Here is a 21455-nt window from a genome sequence, read left to right on the forward strand (position 1 = left end):
AGTGTTTTTCCTACAAAGCATAACTGAAATGCAGTTTAACTAATGGTTTACAATTCAGTCAAATACCAAAGCTGCAAACCATTTAGGGAGTCATCAATTACATATTTTGTACACTTTCAAAAAGCTTACAGCTGGGATGGGTTGTTTATTTTCAAAGCATGACTGCTTTAAAATGATCATATTCATTAGCCTGCCAACCTAGGAAGCATTAAGCATTTACTTGCAGAATGAACGAGCACGTTGTCTTGTGTTATGAAGTATATAATATAGTTCGTTTTAGTTTCTTCATTCGCAGACTATCAGGCTTATTTCACGTGACTGCTTGCACTTAGAACTGAGTTATCACGGAGTAGGAACTCTCCAACATCGTCGTCATAGACCAAGAGATGCCCATGAACAGCCATGAAAGTGCCAGTCAGGGAAGTATTCAGTGCTTTGTTGTAGAGTTGTTGGATAGAGGCACAGGATCATTTCATGTTGTTGAGGAGAAAGGAGCAACAGCCTCCTCCCACCTTATTAAAAATAGAGATTTAAAAAAAATCTCTAATTTCTTCGAAGTACAGAATCTCAAGAGGTAGCTCTAAGGAGAATCCCTCTGGGTTTGAGCGCATTCCTCTTCCAGGGGGCCTATTCTTGGACTGCTTTCCTTAATAGAGAAATCTCTCTAAGCCAAAATCGGCCTCCCCCAACTCCATCCTGTCGGCCCCACTTTTCTGCTCCGGAGACTTCCAGGCCAGTCCCCATTCCTCCTTCAGCCAGTCGGGCCTGCACCCGCGCCCGGCAGGGCCAGCCCTCTCCTCCTCCTGCGTGGCGCAGCACAGGCCCTGAGCGTGCGACCCCAGGCCCTGGGCGCCCCGCCGCATGCTCGCGGCCAGTTTGCGTGGCCCTTCGGGTTATTCCGCTGAAGAGCCGCCGCGTCGCCCCATCTCGGCGCGAATCTGAAAGCGTTTTCGAGGGAGAAGATGTTCGGGGCACTGGTGAGTACACTGCACAAGTGACAAAATGTTTTCAGCTCCTGGAGGCGAAGGGTGCAGAGTCGCTCTGTGTCCGTGAGGCCGGGCGGCGACCTCGCTCAGTAGGCTTCTCGGTCCGATTCCCCGGGTATGAGGAAAGACCACAGGGGGATTCTCGCGGAAAAGCGGGACCCGGACCCTGCGCGGGCTGGCTGGGGCGGGCGGATGACGAGGCGCAGGGACATGGGTGGGTCTGCGAGGCGGAGGGTCAGGGCGTCTCAGGCTCCGGGGCTCCCTCGCTGGCGGCGGCACAGGGATGGCGCGCCCGGGGGTGAGGGTGCGGCGGGTCACAAGCACTCGCAGCCCGCGGCACAGCAGCCCGGCAAGCACACGCACACGTGCACGCGCGCCCCGCACCCGCCCCCCGTGCGGCCCCCGGCTCGGGGCGGCGGCGGCGGAGGGGGTCGGGGGCGCGCGGGCCGGCGCCGGGCTGGGCCCCGGGGACCCCGCGGGCGGCGGGCAGGCGGGGAGGGCGCTCTGGGGCCCGCCCGCGCGGCTCCCATCCTCCGGGCCGGCCTCTGGCTCCGCGGGGCGAGGGGAGGCGCCCGCCGGCTCCGGGCGCCGCGGGCGGGACACGGGCGCGGGGCGCGGGCGGGCTCCTCCGGCGCGCGCGGACGCTGAGCGTGGCCTGTCCCTCAGGTCTGGATGCTGGTAGCCGGCTTCCTGCTGGCGCTGCCGCCGGGCTGGGCCGCGGGCGCCCCGAGGGCGGGCAGGCGCCCGGCGCGGCCGCGGGGCTGCGCGGACCGGCCGGAAGAGCTACTGGAGCAGCTGTACGGGCGCCTGGCGGCCGGCGTGCTCAGCGCCTTCCACCACACGCTGCAGCTGGGGCCGCGTGAGCAGGCGCGCAACGCGAGCTGCCCGGCAGGGGGCAGGCCCGCCGACCGCCGCTTCCGGCCGCCCACCAACCTGCGCAGCGTGTCGCCCTGGGCCTACAGGTGAGCGGCGGGCGCGTCCTGGCGGGGCCCGGCAGGTGGGGAGGGCAGGGCTGGGCGGGGAGAGTGGGTGGGGCCGGGCCGAGGCCGGGCAGGCGGGACGGGTGGGGCGGGGAAGGGGAGGTGGTTGGGGCGGGGCGACGCGGAGGGGGCGTGGCACGCAGGGCGAGGCGGAGCAGGTAGGGGTGAGGTGGTGCGGGGCGAGACAGGGTAGGGTACGGTAGGGTGGGGTGGGGTGGGGTGCGGGGGGCGCTGCGATGAGGCCGGGTGGGGCGGAGTAGTTGGAGCACCGGGGCGGGGGGCAACTCCTAAACCGCGAAGGCCCACCCCCACCACCTCCCTTGAAGGAGTCCTGCTTCCCCTCTTTACCCTCCAGTATTTCCTATGCAACACGTATCTCTTGAACACCTCATCTCCGCCAGGTTGGATGGGTCCGCAAGGCACTAGCCGGGGACTCTTCCGTGATGTGGACACAGTGATGTGGACCGTACTCTGCACAGGGGGCCCGGGGAGGTGCTGCTGAGGGGTGCGCGGTACTATCCACATATTTCCTGAGTGCCCCTGTGGTCCAGAGGCTGCTGGAGTGGAGCCCTGGGAAGCGCCCTCTGAGCCCCTCTAGTTTAATAGCCTAAGGAAGGAGTGGGGATAGTTGGGAAAGAAACCACACCACCAGGCAGTGCATGAAGTGACATGAACAGTTTCGAGAGTATTTTGGTCTTGGAGCAGAGGTCATTTCAGAAGAAAGGGACAGCCTGCAGAAGGGGAAGGCTGGAGAAGTTGGGGGCGTGCAGGCAGGGTGCGGCAGTGTCCTCAGCAGGCACCTGTGACCGTCTTCCCTCTAGCTGGAGCAGGAGGAGCTGCCCTAGGGGGCAAGGCCTCACAGGGCCACAGAGGTCAAGAAAGTCTTCGTGAAAGAGCTGAGTCTTGATGGAGGAGAGCAGATCGCCTACAGAGGCAGTGCTGAGGGAAGAGACAGCTGATAGCAAGCGGGAGCAAAGCGCTTGGAAAATGGGGAGAGCCACAAGGCGAGTGGGGGCGGGGGGGGCGTAGGCGAGCTGTTTGCTTGTGGGGTGGGTATGGACATGAGGCTGGAGACAGGCGCAGGAGCTGGATCCCCGCCTTGTCAGCAGTGCGGAGCTTCACCCTCACGCCTGGAATCCCAGCACTTTGGGAGGCCAAGGCAGGAGGATTTAAGTCCAGGAGTTCGAGACCAGCCTGGGAAACATAGCGAGATCGTTTCTGCAACAATTTTTAAGGATTAGCCAAGTGTGGTGGCACGTGCCTGTGGTCCCAGCTACTCCAGAGGCTTAAGTGGGAGGACTGATTGAGCCCGGGAGTTTCAGGCTGCAGTGAGCTGTGGTGGCATCACTGCCTTCCAACCTGCGTGACAAAGCGAGACCCCGTCTCTAAAATAAAAATTAAAGAAAAAGGAAAAGTCTTGACACTTGAGATGGAGGAAGCCATACAGCCACTCTGGTTTAGGAGGGTGTCCCAATGGGGCATGGACTGGACAGTGTGCTCCAGCACTTCCATCCAAAGGACCTAGGGCTTCACTCAGGCAGCGCGGTGAGAAGGGGAGACTAGGATCAGCGTGAAAGATGCTCATTAAAGAAGACAAGTGCTGTGGAGAGTCAGAGGAAATGTGATGATTTTGTCTAAAACGCATCTGGGCTTTCCTGGAGCCTCTCCCTGCCAGCTGCTGGGTAGGGAGATTTCCTTTTACTCAACAACACACAGGACCCCTATGCTGTCCTGGGAAGCCAAGTTTTAGGGCCTCCTGCCTCCTGGCTACTCTGCAGAGAACCAAGCTCACTGTGGCAGAGCCACCTCAGAGCCCCTGCCCACGGGGAAGTTGGGTGGGACCCCGCCCGCCCTTCTCACTCCTGTCCTTCAGCTGGAGCCTGCAGGGCACACACATGGCACCATTCATTCTGGTGTCTTGGTGCTCTTGCTTTTCCTCTCTCTTCCCTCCATTTCCGGACCCGAAGGGATGGGCTACGGCATTCTTTCTCTAACCTCATGTTATCCTTCTGATATACCAAATAGGATTAAAGCCACATGAGGAATCTCAGAACCAGAGTTTAACTTCTCTGGACAGAAGCTGCTGGCCCTGCTTTCTATAGCAGATTCGAACTCTCAAGCAAACCCGTGGCTCCCCACAGGCTGGGCCAAGGGCCTAAGAGTAGTACATAGCCTCCCAAAGGCACGTCTCTCATGTTTCTGGCTTGGGTTGTTGATGGTATTTGAGCAAAATGGGAAAATACACTTAGGAACAAGTGTTGTGGGAGGAAATAATGAATTTAGTATCAAGCCTGTTGAGTTTTGCCTGCCTGAAAGGCGTACAGGTGACAATGACCAGTTGGAGCTCAGGAGACAGAGCAGGGCTAGAGGACACATTGAGAGTTAGCAGCCCTGGCATTCTGTGTGTGGGAAGTTAAATTGAGTTGCCCTTGCTACAGATGACACCTGTGTCGCCCCAGGCAGGATCTGGGAGCAGAGGGAAGTTATGGATGAGAATGATGCACAGGGTTCGGGGATCGTGGCCTGGGCCACCCAGATCTGCCCATGTGTGGAACCTCAGTGCTGGGTGGTCCCAGGAGCAGGAGTGGCAGCTGCAGCAGGTGGCTGAAAGTGTCATGTGCATCATTTTTCATATTATTTAGCAACAGTGATGAGATCACTCCCCATGGGCAAATGGAGGTGGGTGGCTTATACTTGCTGAAGGAAAGACAGTCTTCAGGGGATGGCTGCTGGGCTGGGACTCCAGACTGCTGACTGCCAAAGCTGCTCCTGCATTTTCCTGCCAGGAGAGCCCTCTCTGCCCTCCTCCCTCCAATCACCTCTCACCATCTTTTGGATTATTGGGAAGATTAGAAAAAGTGAGACCCAGCCAGGCCCAGTGGCTCACACCTATAAATCCCCAGCTACTCAGGAGGCAGAGGTGGGAGGATCACTTGAGCCCAGGAGTTTGAGACCAGCCTGAGCAACATAGTATGAGACTCTATCACTACAAAAAAACAATTAGCCAGGTGTGGTCATGTTTGCCTGTGGTCCCAGCTACTTGGGAGGTTTGAGCCAGGGAGGCTGAGGCTGTAGTGAACTATGATTGTGCCACTGCACTCTGGCCTGGGCAACAGAGTGAGAACTTGTCTCAAAAAAAAAAGGAAAAGAAATAGCCCATGGAAGTGTGGAGCCTCTACTAAAAGATGTTGTGGAAGGACAGGCTTTTTTTTTTAGACAAACTCTCGCTCTGCCACCCAGGCTGGAGTGCAGTGACACAGACAGATCAATGCAGCCTTGACCTCCTAGGCTCAAGGGATCCTCCTACCTCAGCCTCCCATGTAGGTGAGACCACAGGTGCGCACCACCACATTCGGCTAGTTTTTTTTGTTTTGTTTTGTTTTTTAGAGATGGGGGTCTCACTTTGTTGCCCAGGTTCGTCTTGAAGTCCTGGGCTCAAGTGACCCTCCTGCCTCAGCCTCTCATAGTGCTGGGATTACAGGCGTAAGCCATAGTGCCAGGCTAGGGCTTGTTCCTTGGTGGAGTGTCTGAGGGTGGGGCCTGGGTACAGGAGTGCCCACCTGCAGGCTGGGCACAGGGTCAGGTGGTATTTCCTTCTTTCTTTCTTTTGAGACAGGGTTTTGCTCTGTCACCCAGGCTGGAGTGCAGTGGCATGATCTTGGCAGACTGCAACCTCCATCTCCTGGGTTCAAACGATTCTCCTGTCTCAGCTTCTGGAGTAGCTGGGATTACAGAGGCATGCCACCACGCCCGGCTAATTTTTGTATTTTTAGTAGAGACGGGGTTTCGCCATGTTGGCCAGGCTGGTCTCGAACTCCTGGCCTCAAGTGATCTGCCTGCCTTGGCCTCCTAAAGTGCTGGGATTACAGGCCTGAGCCACCATGCCCTAAAGGCACAGCAGTCAGAGAGAATGCTGAGAAAGACAGATGGGGAGATGGACTGAACGTCAGGAGTACTGATGGGCACAGCAAGGATCACTTTAGGTGGGTAAGTTTTAAAATAGGCATTTGGAAGGTGGCTTTCCATACGGATGGAATGGAGACATGGGTCATTCAGTAAATGGTGTTGGGACAGTCTGGGCCTCACTCCTCTGTGAAAATAAATTCCAGATGAATCAAAGATTTAAATGTAAAAAATAAAACCACAAAAGCAGAGAAAAACACAAGCAATTATATTTATAATCTTGGAGTGGAGGAGGCCCTATTTAGCTGCTCACAGTCCCCAAAAGTCACAGAAGACAAGATTGAGAAATGAAGTTACATAATTATCCACCATTTCTTCTTGGTAAAGTAAAATAAGAAAAATACAAGGGCAAACTGGGAAAAAATGTTTGCAACGCAAGTCAGAAAGAGCTCATTCCTAAAGAGCTCCTACAAATCAGTAAGAAAAGGACCAGTGACGCCCGGTTGCGGTGGCTCACGCCTGTAATTCCAGCACTTTGGGAGGCCGAGGCAGGAGGATCACGAGGTCAGGAAATCGAGACCATCCTGGCTGACATGGTGAAACCCCATCTCTACTAAAAATACAAAAAAAAAAAAAAAAAAAAAAAAAATTAGCCAGGAGTGGTGGCAGGCACCTGTAGTCCCAGCTACTCAGGAGGCTGAGGCAGGAGAATGGTGTGAACCCAGGAGGCAGAGCTTGCAGTGAGCTAAGATTGCACCACTGCACTCCAGCCTGGGTGACAGAGCGAGATTCTGTCTCAAAAAAAAAAAAAAAAAAAGAAAGAAAAGAAAAGGACCAGTGACATCATGGAAAGATGAGCAAAGATCGGGACTGTTCCCAGGGAAGGAAGGTCAAATGACTCAAACGCTCGACACAGAAAGCAGCGCTAGCATCAGGCATAAGTGAAGTGCATGTGGAAACTATACTAAGAAGCCCTTTTTTTTTTTCCTGGCACCCAGCAGGCTATGTTGGCAAGGTTGTGAAGGAAAGGCATTCTCATCCAAGTACAGGGGTATGAATCAGCACAACTTTTATGGAGGGCAATTTGGTGTTAAATATCAAGATTTTAAATTCACACACCCTTTCACTTAGTATTTCCCCTTCAGACACACTTGCCCATGTGCTAAATGATATGTGTACAAGGATATGTGTTCACTGCTGTAATAGCAAGAGATTGGAAGCTACCTAAACATCCACCAGCAGGCACCGAGTTAGATATTATACACTATAAGGAAGAATGAGGCAGCTCTAAAAGTCATAAATGGATCAATCACTCACCAATACAAAGCGGGGAAAGGGCTATAGAGCATGCTGCCATTTCTATGTTAAAAGGGAAAATATGACGTAATATGTACATATGACACATTCTGTTTTCAGCGCCTACACATATACGCACACAGGCATCCTTAGAACGTGGGTATTGTGGTGCGTCTTATGAGGGTCTCTGGAGGCGGGGTTGGGGAGGAGACCTACTTTTTACTCTTGTATCTTTTAAGTTTTCTGCCATGTGCACATATTCCTTATTTCAAAGACATGTTAATTTTTAAGTTGAGAGCAGAGAGGGAATTTCTCCCACAATGAGGCAAAAAGCAGATACTGAGAAAATGAAGCTTCAGCACAAACAACAACCTGGGACATACCAAGGGCATTGGTTGAAGGGCACCGTTTGCTCTTAAAGGCTCTGGGGCTTCCAGAAGAGGCTCTGCAGAGATCTGGATGGATTTTCAGAGCTCCTGCGACTCCGTGGCTGGTTTGTGCTCCTGGTGAGGAGCCCAGACCTGGAAAGATGAAGGCATTGGCCCCAGGTGACAGACAGGAAATAGTAGAACCAGGAGTCATCCTGGACCTCTCTGGTTCCGTCTAGCCCAAGTCCCACCCGGTGTGCTGTTAGAAAACAACATTCAGCTTCCAGAATACCAAAATATGTTTTCATTTACTTTGTGGCATAACGTTTGTTTCTCTTTAGCTTTAAAAACAAAAATGCCAAAAATAAAGTCAATTGGATTGCTCAGCAAGTTTTTAAAAGTCAAATTGATATATTAAGAAATATGTTGTAAGAACACTGAGGTTTATTGAAGTTTAAGATATATGTCACTCATTTATGATGAAACCCCAAAGACAGGCTGGGCGCAGTGGCTCACACCTGTAATCCCAGCGCTTTGGGAGGCCGAGGCGGGTGGATCATCTGAGGTCAGGGGTTCGAGACCAGCCTGACCAACATGGAGAAACCCCATCTCTACTAAAAAAAAAAAAAAAAAAAAAAATACGAAATTAACCGGGCATGGTGGCGCATGCCTGTAATCCCAGCTACTCGGGAGGCTGAGGCAGGAGAATCACTTGAACCTGGGAGGCACAGGTTGCAGTGAGCCGAGATCGCGCCACTGCACTCCAGCCTGGGCAACAAAAGCAAAACTCTGTCTTAAAAAAAAAAAAAAAAAGAAAGAAACCCCAAAGATAAACACCTACCAGTATAGTACTCTGAATATTTTTTAACAGCTTATGTTTTCCAATTTTTGGTAGTCGTCTAAAGATAACTTTTCTCTATGTTATGAATAATGTGCAATAATTTATTTTTAGGCCTTGTTACTTTTTTCTTTAACTCCTTTCCTCTGGACAATTTAAGAAACTACACCTAATTTATTTTACAGTAAACAACTCTGTGGATAGCTGTAGTTGGGAGGTAAACAAAGAAAGGGACAAGGAGTGTCCTAGGCTGTTTCCTGCTGCTATCACAGATACCACAGAGGGGGTAGTTTATAAAGAGTACAAGTCGGCCAGGCGCGGTGGCTCACACCTGTAATCCCAGCGCTTTGGGAGGCCGAGGTGGGTGGATCAGTTGAGGTCAGGAGTTCAAGACCAGCCTGACCAACAGAGAAACCCCAGCTCTACTACAAATACAAAATTAGCTGAGCGTGGTGGCACACACCTGTAATCCCAGCTACTCGGGAGGCTGAGGCAGGAGAATCACTTGAACTGGGGAGGTGGAGGTTGCAGTGAGCTGAGATCATGCCGTTGCACTCCAGTCTGAGCAACAAGAATGAAAGTCTGTCTCAAAAAAAAAAAAAAAAAAGTACGAGTGTATTTGGCTCATGGCTCTGGAGGCTGGAAAGCCCAAGGGTGTGGTGCTGGCATCTGGTGAGAGTCGTCCCACGCTGGAAGGTGGAAGCAAGTGACAGAGAGGGAAGGGCGGAACTCATCCTTTTACCAGGAACCCCTCCAAGGATGGCAGAGCCCTCCTGACCCAATCACCTCTTCAAGGTCTCACCTCCCACACTGTTACCATGGCAACTGAGTTTTTAACACATGAACTGTCGGAGGGACACAAACCATAGCAGAGAGTAAAGGAGAGTAGGGAGAACAGGGGACAGGAGGTCAAGTAACTTTCAAATAGACACAGTAGGTCACCAACGGCATTTGAAGAGGCCATGAGACCCTCCCCAGCAGCCCAGTGCAGGTATCGTTGAGGTACCCCGGCTGAAGGAAGCCGGTATTTTCCTGTGGAGAACCCAAGTACCAGAACTTTCAGCAGATGACATTTGGGAAGAGGGGAAATCAGAAGAAAATAAATTCCCTTCAGGGATTTCATTTGAAAAGCGCCACCTTGGGATACAGATGTGTAATAGCCAAGGACTGGAAGTCACCTGAACGACCGCCGACAGGCAGATAGTCAGATAAAATGCTATACAGCTGTGAAGACTGGCGGCTCTCAGCCTACCTAAGGACATCCCCTGCTTACTAAATGTGCCCAAGTTCAGCTTCCAGTTACCTGTGGGCAGTTCAGCAATGGCCCATTCACTGCTACCTGTTTCCCATGTGGGCTGTCCATTAATTATTCCATTTGACCGATGTTGAAACCCAGGGTCACATTCATTCATCAGATATTGTCTGGGCGCTGGTGGGCAGGCCCCCTGGAATACAGCCAGGAACCACAGACCCTGACACTCCTCCTGCAGCCACAAGGTACTGTTCGCATCACTTTCTCTCCATCAAATCTTTTTAAAAAAATTTATCAAAGGGGTTATAACATTAGAGAAAGAGATTAGGAGTATAATGTTAGAGAAAGTTATCCTCACTACAGCTATCCTTCTTTTTAAGACTCCAGGCCGGGTGCAATGGCTCATGCCTGTAATCCCAGCACTTTGGGAGGCCGAGGTGGGTGGATCATCTGAGGTCAGGAGTTCAAGACCAGCCTGACCAACATGGTGAAACCCCATCTCTACTAAAAATACAAAACTAGCCGGGCGTGGTGGCGCACACCTGTAATCCCAGCTACTCAGGAGGCTAAGGCCAGGAGAATCTCTTGAACCCGGAAGGCGGCGGTTGCGGTCAGCCGAGATCGCGCCGTTGTACTCCAGCCTGGGTGACAGCAAAACTACGTCTCAAAAACAAACTCCCATTTATCCTCTACCCCTTTAACAAATGCATGTCTCTCTTTTATGCACTTTCAAATGTGTGTGCCGACGCTAAAAAAAAAACCCCACCCTGCAGGCTGAGACCCCTATGGTACGCGCGTCCCCACTGTCTTGGGCACCGGCCGGCGAAGGTGTCTGCAGCGGCGTCTGTGGCCGACAGGGGGCAGCACGGCGCCAGCGTCCTCGCCCCGCTCACTGGCTGCCCGGGCCGGCCCACCGCGTGGTCTCTGGAATTTGGGGATGGGAGATGCTTTTCTTTCTTCTCTTTCTTTCTCTTTTTTCTTTTCTTTTCTTTCCTTCCTTCCTCCCTCCCTCCCTCCCTTCTTTCCTTCCTCTCTCCCTCCCTCCCTTCCTTCCTCCCTCCCTCCCTCTTTCTTTTTTATAACGTTTTTCCTTGGGTCCCTGCTTCCAAACTGTGGGTTATTTTCTAATGTCTTAAAGCAGACTAAGCCTCGCCTTCACGGAGTCTCTGTACATAGTACATGAGCACAGGTGCAGTGTCCTTTCGCCGCCATCCTCTAATGACAACGCTTTGTTGAGAAAACGAGGGCGTTAGAGAAAGGAAGAGTGAAGGACAGAGGGCTCTGCTGCCTGGCTGGGAAGGTCTCAGTCACAGCCTGTGAGACGGCCGGCGGGACGTTGTTCATCCTCATTCATTCTTGGAGAAAAAGAGACACTCATTGTTTAAAGCAGCTTATTTAAGAAATGTTGGTATTTTCCCCCCTAAAATGTTTGTATGCATAAATGACCTTGAACTGGCCAAGGTACAGCACAGACCCGCTACTCCCCCCTTGCCCCAGCTTCTTAAAATACAGCAGGCTCTACTGCACCTATCAGTGTTTCACAGGGTAAAAATAAAAGCATTGTCAGGAGCATTGTCATGGGATTAAAGTCTCTCGTTCTGAAAATAGGTATGTTCGTTTTGCTTTGATAGTTATTTTCCCCTTACAGCCTGGGTTTTACTTTAGCATTCCTAGAGTGACCAGGGATGATGATAATATTTCATTCCATCAGCGCCTCTTGCAATGCTCCTCACCTGAATAAAATGCATGTGCCCTAATGCCAACAGAATGATTTGGGCAAATTCAGGAAGTTCCGCACATGCCATGAAGTGAAATTCCTTATGGTGTCTGTCTTCCAGAAGTGACACATGAAAAACTGGCAATGAGCACACTGCTCACTAAATTAATAAGAGGCCAAAGAGAAAAGAATCTACCGGAAACTCTTCCAGAATTAAAGAGTCTAGGCTCATGTTGTGATAGTGATTATTCTTCATAACCAGTGTTGTGGCGACAACTGACTCACTGGCGGTCGGGTGGACTCCCCCCTTGGCGCACACAGGCGCCTGCCCCAAGGACAGACACTTCAAAGATGGCTCTGAACCCAGATTCTGCAGCTTCCCCCGGGTGGAGAGTTAAGCCACCCCGTGGGCATGAGTCGTGTTTTTCCTTTGAAGAGATGTTTCCCAGCTGCAATGAATGTGTGGCATTTGCCATGACAAAAGAATAAAACCCTTCGAGAAATGTGGGTCCTCATTCTCATTTCTTTTTCTCCCTTTCCCTCTGTAAAACTTTTTTTTCTGAATTATCTTCCAAATTCTTTTCCAAAGCATTAGTCTTTCTCTCCTCTTCCCCTACCTCCCAGATGAACGACTTTCCCCAGAATAAATGGATTTCCTGGTTGTAGCTTCACCATTTACCAAGCGCCTGGCTGGCTGCTAAATAGCCACAAACCACACACCGCATCTGTTATTACCGTGAGGCTTAGGCAGCTTGGCTGTGGGGGGCAGTGCGGGCGGCTGGGCTAACCCAGGAGAGCTGGAAGACTTTGGACAAGTCTGCTACTCTGTTGGTGCCTCAGTTGCCTCACGAGTGAGAGGAGAGGGTGGGCAGGCTAAGCCTTCTTTTTCCTAATAGCCCTGAGCCAGCTCAGTTGGCAGAGGAGCAGGGTTCATTCTGGAGCCCTGACCTTGATGTTAAGTTCAGGATTGCACCAAAGTCAACCTCAGTCCCCAGACAGGGCAGGACTGACCGCTAGTTCTCCTTGGCCTGGGGAAGCCAGTGGGGATCGGTGCCCTGGGCAGACCTCATTGCTATCCCAGGCTGATTTTTCCATGTCCTCTTTCATGAGAAATGCACAACTGATGTTTTCTTGTAGGGGCCAGAAAAGCATTTTTCAGAGCTTCTTGGCAGCACATATTGGAGATCTTTGGCTCCCTGGGGCCTTAGCGCATGGAAGGAGGGTGGAGCTGATGGGTCTGCTGGCCACGGCTTGGCAACAGGGAAGCTGTTTGTGGTCTCCAGTTACTGCCTGGCCAGCCAACAGAGCCCTACTATACCCGGCCCTGGCCCCACAGCCGGCCTGGCTGCACACAGTGCTTCCAACGTGGCAGTCCTGCCCCTTCCTTCCCCTGTGGTCTCAAAACCGTTCCCCCTCCCAGCTGCTGGGCTTGTTCCAAAGGGAAAGTGAGAGATTGGAAGGCTAACGCAAACCTGTCTTCGTGACTCATTACTTCTCTTAAACATAGAGACCAACTGGTCTATACCAGGGCTGTCTATTAGAATTATCTGGGGAGGTTTTAAAAAAGACCAACCCCCAGTTCCACTCTAGAGCAATTGATTCAGAATCTCTGGGGGTGGGGGGGACACTGATTACTATTTTTTATAAGCTCATTTGTGTGCCTCCAGGGAAGCCATCCCATTGGCAACACTGATTGCTTACTGGGTTGATAATGACCTTATGTACTCATTGGAGGAAATGTAGAAGAAGTCCTGGGCTGGTATGGTCATGAAATTCACACCCACTTGGGAAAATGCAATCATCCAATTGTTTGCCATCAGCTGCAAATCGATAGATCCGAGGTTAGCCAATGGCTAGCTAGCCTTTAGGGATAGCGCTTACGTTGTTGACAGTGCAGCCAGAAATGGGTTTCCGCTGATTCATTTGAATCAGTGACTCCCCAGCTTAAATGAGTGAAACAGATCACTTGGACAGCTTGTTAGTGTGGAGAGCTTCCGACTCCTTGGGTGTAGTGTTAAGTCTGAGAATTTGCATTAAAAGTTTTGTTTAACTTAAAAGTTTTATTTTGAAATATAGATATATCTATACTTTTTTTTTTTTTTTTTTTTTTGAGACAGAGTTACACTCTGTCACCCAGACTGGAGTGCAGTGGCGTGATCATGGCTCACTGCAGCCTCCACCTCCCAGCCTCAAGGGATCCTCCTACCTCAGCCTAAGGAACTAGGACTACAGGCACGCACCACCACGCCTGGCTCATTTTTATTCTTTTAAATATTTTTTGTAGAGATAGAGTCTCACTGTTGCTCAGGCTGGTCTCAAACTCCTGAGCTCAAGAGGCCTCCCAAAGTGCTGCGATTACAGGCATGAGCCACTGCGCCTTGCCACAATCGACATTTTTAACAGCCAGAATCGACATTTTTAACAGGAGTCCCATATAGGCTTCGTGCAGGTGGTCCGAAAACCACATTTTGGAAATCTTGTTTATGCTGCCTTCTTATCTCTTGCAAAGGTTAGTGTTTTTCACAGGACTCTCAGCTCTTGGAGAGGGATGCTACGTGTCCCTCAGTGTCCCCAGAGGACAGCAGATGTCTTGGTATTACCATGGTTGTATAACGTCTTGAGATCTGCTGGCGTGAGTCTGCCCCCTCATTCTTTTTCAAAATTGTCTTGAGTATTCTTGGCCCTTTTCTTCTCTCTCTATGAATTTTAGGATCAGCTTGCCAAGTCCTCAGAGAAATCTTTCTGGGACTTGGTTAGAATTGCACTGACTTTATAGATTAATTGGAATTTTCCAAGACCTTAGAGACTCAATGTATTGCTGGTGTCTTTTCTAAGCATAAAACATTGGTGAGAATGTCACACGATCAGTCCTGCCGTTAGGAAATTATGGGAAGTGCTCATCAAATCCATCTCCTTCACTCTGCAAAGAACCAGGCAAGGTGGAGTTCTCTGCCCAAGGTTACTGGGTGGTGACTAAGTTGGGCTACAATTTTAGGTCCCAGACTCTTAATGACTCCATCCTCCCCTTTTAAGAGAGTCTGCTGGGTTGAACTCATTGACCTTCGGATCTGGCGAGCCATGCTACCGAGGCAGGCTGTCTCCACAGACACATTTCGGTGCTTGTGGGTTCTAGCCAAGATTGGAGAAGGCATTGCCCCCACCTTGTTCCTGGGATGGGGTCTTTCAACTGCTGTGAGATAAACAGTCATCCCGAGCCCCTGCTGCTCTGAAATCATTTCATGTGTTGCAAGGTGGCAGGCTGAGCCACATCAAGGCGCGTGTGCCAACCAGTGCCCCAGCTATCCTTGGGCATCGGTTAGAGGACACATCAGGTGGCCCGATCCTCCCTCGGAATGTGTTCATTGTTTTCAGAGCTCCGGAGCCGCTTCAAATTGTTTCCTACCACGTCCGGCCCCAGGGGCAGGGCTCTTTTTCTGTCTCTGCTGTCACTTACATTCCTCTCCCAGCTCGGTTTCCATCACCTCTAATCATCCCTGGAGGACTCGTCCTTTGTTCCTGGATTAAGCCGGGCCACCTGTCACTCGCTGAAGCCAAGCTTCCCACGTGGCCAGGGACACTTCTGAGATCCCATCAGAGGGGAAAACTTGATGTGTTTCAAGAATGCCCCGGTGCCAAGCTTCTGCAGAGCAGCACGCAGAAAATGTGAAGACAAAAGAATGACTGCCCACAGGAGGCGCGGCACAGGGCAGAACTCTGCTCGGTTGCTTGTCCATGTTTGGTAAGAGAAAAGGCTCCTGCTGCAGTTTCTTGCTGTTTCTTTTTGGTGGCAGCTTTCCTTAACCCAAAAGCACACCTAGCTGTTGATGTCCCCGGACTCCAGGCAGGAGGCTGGGGTGAGGGACTTCAGCTCTGTGTCTGTGCCAGCGAGGGCCCTAGGGCTTCTCTCATGACCTCTTTCCCAGGCCCCCACTGGATCCTTCCAAAGGCACAGGCCTTGTCTTTCTGCTTCTCTGGGACTGCAGGCCTCCAGCCCCCGCGCCCTGGGCAGCGGGGCATGGTAGATGCACGGCACCCCCCTTAGCGGCACCTTCCCATTGTGAGAGAACTGCCTGAAACCCACCCCCGTTCATGCCTCTGATCTCCCATGGCCCAGGCAGCCATGGAGGGAGCTGTCTTGTCAGAGGCCGTAGCCCAGAGGCATCCCAGCGGTGGGGGCAATTTCAGTCCCAAGTCCAGTGCAGGGCTGCGCTGTATATTTTTAGGCGGATGAAACTCTGACCCTCACCGCATCCAAGTGACGGTCAGTTATCACCTACAAAACTACCGGGGGTGACGCCTGAGTGACAGTTGTTCATGAAGAACCCAAACGATGGTGAAATATGAGCAGTTACCTACATACCGAGGGCACGGAAAGACCAGTCCCAGGTGACGAGAACTCAGAGGGCCGGGCGATGCCCTCACGTCACTCACCCCACCCGTGAAGAGACTGAGTCCACAGAGCAATGCCTGACCCGCCCGCCCGCCTTTGGTTTTCCTGCGGCACATCCTCCGTGCTGTTCTGACAGCCTTTCCAAAACCACATCTCACGTGTGTGCAGCTGCCCGGTGCCCTTCAGGAGTTTCCAGGAGCAAGATCACATACAGACTAACTGCTGTGGTCACCAGGGCTCCTGTGCACCTCTCAAATAGCTCACCGTGACTCCAGCCTGCTGCATGCCACGTGCGTGTGAGCACACAACCTGTCCATGCTTATGCACACGCACACGCTCACAGATGCCCACGCTCACACACACCTGCCCACTTATACACACACACGCCCATGCCCACACACCTGCCCACTTACACATGCCCACACTCACACACATACCTGCCCACTTACACACACACACGCCCACACTCACACACCTGCCCACTTACACACACATGCCCACGCTCACACACATACCTGCCTGTGCTCACACACCCGCCCATGCTCACATACCCACACACACCTGCCCACACACACCTGCCCACAGACACACCTGCCCACACACACCTGCCCCCACACACCTGCCCACAGACACACCTGCCCACACACACCTGCTCACAGACACACCTGCCCACTCACACCCACACACACATGCCCACGCTCACACACACATCTGCCTGTGCTCACACCCGCCCATGCTCACACACCCACACACACCTGCCCACGCTCACACCTGCCCCCACACACCTGCCCACGCTCAGACACACCTGCCCACTCACCCACACATGCCCACGCTCACTAATGCCCAGGCTCACACACCCGTGCTCACACACCTGCCCACACACACCTGCCCACGCTGACACACAACTACCCATGCTCACACCTGCCCATGCTCACACACCTGCCCACACTCATCCACACACCTATCCACACTTACACACACCTGCCTATCACACACGCCTGCCCACACTCACAGATGCCTATGCTCACACCTGCCCACTCACCTACACACATGCCCGTGCTCACACACACCTGCCCAAACATGCCCACACACCCACCCACACCTGCCCACGCTCACAGGCCCCTGCCCACACTCACCTGCCCACACTCACACACACCTGCCCACACTCAGATGCCCATACTCACCCACACCTGCCCGTGCTCACAGCTTCCCACACTCACACCTGACCACACCCACTTGCCCATGCTCACACACACCCACACACCTGCCATACACACATGCTCACACTCATGTTCACAGTCAAATTTCTGTGATTGTCCCATAAATGATTTTCTCTATTTTCTAACACTTCATTTTGAAATAATTTCAAACTAACACAATTGTTGTGAAATTAGGACGCGTTCCCATATACCATTTACCTGGGTTCCCCAAATGTCAGCATCATCACTCAGCAAAATGCTGAGATCGGAAAATGAACAGACACTGTTATTTGCCCCGCAGGCCTTCTTTAGGGGGTCCACAAATGCCCCTTTCTGCCCTAGGATCCAACCTCTAGCGGCCACTTGTTTTGTGGAATGTCCCCGAGTTTGGGTTGCATGTGTTTGATAACTGATTGTGCAGGTGGTGATACTAGGAGTGGAAGCGGCTGGCTTCATGTCACTGCGCCAGGACGGCAGGTGTGGGCCCCGCCAGGACACCCCCGACTTGCGTTCCTCTACTCAAGGCTCTCGTGTGGGTTCCCTCCCTCTTGTTTTTCTCCTGGAACAACACGGGATGTATCAAGTTTCCTACATTCCGTCCTTTGTTGGTCACGTCCTCATAGTGTCATTTCTCTCTACTTCTGGTAGCCTGGCTCCATCAGGTTCATGTTCAGGTTTGACCCAGCCCCCTCAAGCCTCTGCCCTTCGTGGGCCGAGGATGCACCCAGTCTCCACCATCAGCTTTCTCCCCGGGAAGTCGGTGTACTCTGCTCTCCTCTGCCTCTATTTGTTCTCCCTCCATGTGCCCCCCCCGAGATTATCTTATTTAACCACCATCTATCGGGGGACAACTTAAAACTCTGCCTTCAGCCGAGAGCTCCCTCTGCGGCTCCAGACCATCTTCCACCCCATAGTCTGAGGGATCTTTCTAAAATTCCATCTGAGGGACACTCTTTCTCGTTGGACTTCCTAGTGGTGACTGTCCCTTGACCCTATGCTTTGACATGAGACCTGTGAAAAAAATTCTACAACTATTTGATATGTTGGAGGGAAGCATGAGTAAATGAAGTCAGATTGTGCTTTTTTGTTTTTGCTTCAGAGACAACTTGTTCATTTTGCAGGCGGTCCCCACTGCCCTCGCCGGTGCCTTCACCCTGGGCTCCCACCTCTGGGGCCCCACTGCCAGCAAGGCCACCTGGCCAAGCTCCTGATCCCTGCGCTGCCCCATCCTCTGGCCACCCCGACTGGAAGCCTTGGAGTCATTGCTGACTTTCTGTCCGACCTCATCCCCCATATTCAAACAGTGGACTAGTGCTTGGAAATGTCCCTCTGGGGTTCCGCAAGCACAACAGGTGGCTGGGTGCAGTCCTGTGTCACCGGCTTCCTCTGATGGCAGCCTGGCTGGTGGCCTCGAGCTCTTCCTACACCAGACCACCTCCCCCAACCTCCCCCCGCCCCCCCGCAGACTCCCTCCTTAGGTCCTGGCACGGAGGTGGCACTGGATCCATTTCCAGTGGCGAGAACACACCATTTCTAGACTCTTCACCTCCCAGGCGTGCTCTAGTCCCTCAGACACAAACGGAAGAAGAGGATCCTATGCCCTCCTGAGCCCCCGATCCTCATAGGCCGCTGAGAGCTGGCACTTGGCACCAAATCTCCCTGATGGAGAAAGCTCTTGTCCTTCACTCCCGTGAGAGCCCCGCAGTCCTCTGGCTCCCAGCCCAGTCAGCACTGTCCGCCCCCAGCCCCTCTTTCTTTAGACTTGCCCCAAGCCTGTCCTTGAAACCCGCCCTACCTACCCCCAGCCTAGGCCCCAGGTGGACGCTCCCCTCGGGGTCTGCAGAGCCTTGCCGGCGGGAGGCAGCGACTCCGGGGCCCTAGGCAGACAGGGCGCCTCATTCTGTTCTGGTGGCACCTGTGGGCACCCGTGCGGGCGGCATAGATTTTATTTTTCTGCGCACATTAGCCCAGACTCTGGAAGTAGTTTTCCGGCCTGGCTCAGGGCCGGCGAGATGTGCCGTCATTTCAACTGTAAGGAAGCGCTGGGCAGATATGTTGTCGGCGGGGCCTCGCACGCGCCCACAGGCGGAGGACAAGACAGTCCCCGAGGCCCTCCCTGGTGACTCTAACCAGGGATCTCAGCGCGCGGCGCGGGGCTGCCCCCAGGCGTGACCTCACCCGTGCTCTCTCCCTGCAGAATCTCCTACGACCCGGCGAGGTACCCCAGGTACCTGCCTGAAGCCTACTGCCTGTGCCGGGGCTGCCTGACCGGGCTGTTCGGCGAGGAGGACGTGCGCTTCCGCAGCGCCCCTGTCTACATGCCCACCGTCGTCTTGCGCCGTACCCCCGCCTGCGCCGGCGGCCGCTCCGTCTACACCGAGGCCTACGTCACCATCCCCGTGGGCTGCACCTGCGTCCCCGAGCCGGAGAAGGACGCAGACAGCATCAACTCCAGCATCGACAAACAGGGCGCCAAGCTCCTGCTGGGCCCCAACCACGCGCCCGCTGGCCCCTGAGGCGGGTCCTGCCCCGGGAGGTCTCCCCGGCCCGCGTACCGAGGCGCCTAAGCTGGAGCCGCCTGGTGGGCTCGGTCGGCGACCTCTGAAGAGAGCGCACCGAGCAAACCAAGGGCCGGAGCACCAGCGCCGCCTTTCCATGGAGACTCGTAAGCAGCTTCATCTGACACGGGCATCCCTGGCTTGCTTTTAGCTACAAGCAAGCAGCGTGGCTGGAAGCTGATGGGAAACGACCCGGCACGGGCATCCTGTGTGCGGCCCTCATGGAGGGTTTGGAAAAGTTCACGGAGGCTCCCCCAGATCGGCTGCTGCGGGTGCAGGGCGTTACTCACCGCTGGGTGCTTGCCAAAGAGATAGGGACGCATATGCTTTTTAAAGCAATCTGAAAATAATAATAAGTAGAGCGACTATATACCTACTTTTAAAATGAACTGTTTTGAATAGAGGCAGAGCTATTTTATATTATCAAATTAGAGCTACTCTATTACATTTCTTAACATATAAACATTGTTTTTTACTTCTTCTGGTAGGATTTTTTTTAAGCATAATTGGAATCCTTGGATAAATTTTGTGGCTGGCACACTCCTCTGGCCTGGGTCTCTGAATTCAGCCTGTCACCGATGGCTGACTGATGAAATGGACACGTCTCATCTGACCCACTCTTCCTTCCACTGAAGGTCTTCACGGGCCTCCAGGTGGACCAAAGGGATGCACAGGCGGCTCGCATGTCCCAGGGCCAGCTAAGAGTTCCAAAGATCTCAGATTTGGTTTTAGTCATGAGTACATAAACAGTCTCAAACTCGCACAATTTTTTTTCCCCCTTTTGAAAGCCACTGGGGCCAATTTGTGGTTAAGAGGTGGTGAGATAAGAAGTGGAACATGACATCCTTGCCAGTTGTCAGGAAGAATCCAAGCAGGTATTGGCGTAGTTGTAAGGGCTTTAGGATCAGGCTGAATATGAGGACAAAGCGGGCCACCTTAGCACCTGCAGAGATCAATCTGGAGGCTTCTGTTTCTGCATTCTGCCACGAGAGCTAGGTCCTTGCTCTTTTCTTTAGATTGAAAGTCTGTCTCTGAACACAATTATTTGTAAAAGTTAGAAGTTCTTTTTAAATCATTAAAAGAGGCTTGCTGAAGGATACACTGGCTGTGTGTATTTATCTCAATTCTGCTTGATGGACCAGACTAATTGTTAGAAGAAATCATATGTTACCTAAGGTCTTCACTTTATCTTGAGGTTTAAATTCATCGAGATTTGATTTGGTCTTAGAAAGATCAACTAGTCAGGTAAGGTCAATGTCTTGGATCTTTTGTGACACCCCCAAGACCAGGACGTGTCCTTTATTCACATGCATTTCACTCCCAAATTTCAGCCACCACACAAAGACCAACTGGCAGCCTTGGTCTGATCCAGATGAATGGGTCACTCAGAAACTTTCAGCTCCCACTAAAATGGACAGAAATTGTGCATGAAAAACCCATCACTGAGCAAATCCACACTGTCCAAATAAAAATTCAAAATGGAAAGCAGTAGCTATGGATAGCTCCACAGACTATACTTCCCCATTCAACCTCTGGGGGAAGAAAAGGGATCCTCTAGTGGTGGTATGTCTAGAACACATTCCTGTCCAGGAACCAGAAGGTCCAGAGCAACAACAACACAAATCCATACATTAAAAAGAACTGCCTTTTTTTTTCTTGAGTCAGAGTCTTGCTCTGCTGCCCAGATGAGCGCAGTGGCACGATCTTGGCTCATTGCAAGCTCCGCCTCCCGGGTTCACGCCATTCTCCTGCCTCAGCCTCCCGAGTAGCTGGGACTACAGGCACCTGCCACCACGCCTGGCTAATTTTTTGTATTCTTAGTAGAGACAGGGTTTCACCATATTAGCCAGGATGGTCTCGATCTCCTGACCTCGTGATCCGCCCGCCTCGGCCTCCCAAAGTGCTGGGATTACAGGCGTGAGCCACTGCGCCTGGCCCAGAACTGCCTTTTAAAGCAGGGCCTTAGGT

The 21455-nt window shown here is 52.5% G+C and overlaps 2 protein-coding genes across 13 annotated transcripts in view; one reads left to right on the plus strand and one right to left on the minus strand.

The window, feature by feature from the left end:
• Positions 1–21455, minus strand: part of EEF1AKMT1 (EEF1A lysine methyltransferase 1) — a 189734-nt gene that overhangs the window by 108456 nt on the left and 59823 nt on the right. For 3 of the 12 annotated variants that reach the window (XM_024257700.3, XM_009248475.4, XM_054528791.2), the window contains one exon: positions 19865–20892. The exons of 7 other annotated variants lie outside the window; for them this stretch is intronic. In XM_024257700.3, coding sequence (XP_024113468.3) covers positions 20873–20892 — 20 coding nt within the window. In that variant the 3' untranslated portion in view covers positions 19865–20872. Of the gene's footprint in view, positions 1–5791; positions 6483–6876; positions 7687–19864; positions 20893–21455 lie in introns of those variants that run through there. 2 more of the 12 variants (XM_063715109.1, XM_054528789.2) reach the window with 2 other exon arrangements.
• IL17D (interleukin 17D) lies at positions 1356–20584 on the plus strand. Its single transcript, XM_024257701.3, has 2 exons — positions 1356–1948; positions 19127–20584. The coding sequence occupies exons 1-2, from the start codon at positions 1659–1661 to the stop codon at positions 19443–19445; spliced, it is 609 nt and encodes a 202-aa protein (XP_024113469.3). The 5' UTR covers positions 1356–1658; the 3' UTR covers positions 19446–20584.

The sequence above is a fragment of the Pongo abelii genome, chromosome 14, assembly GCF_028885655.2.
Source record: "Pongo abelii isolate AG06213 chromosome 14, NHGRI_mPonAbe1-v2.0_pri, whole genome shotgun sequence".
In the NCBI taxonomy this organism is placed as follows: Eukaryota; Metazoa; Chordata; class Mammalia; order Primates; family Hominidae; genus Pongo; species Pongo abelii.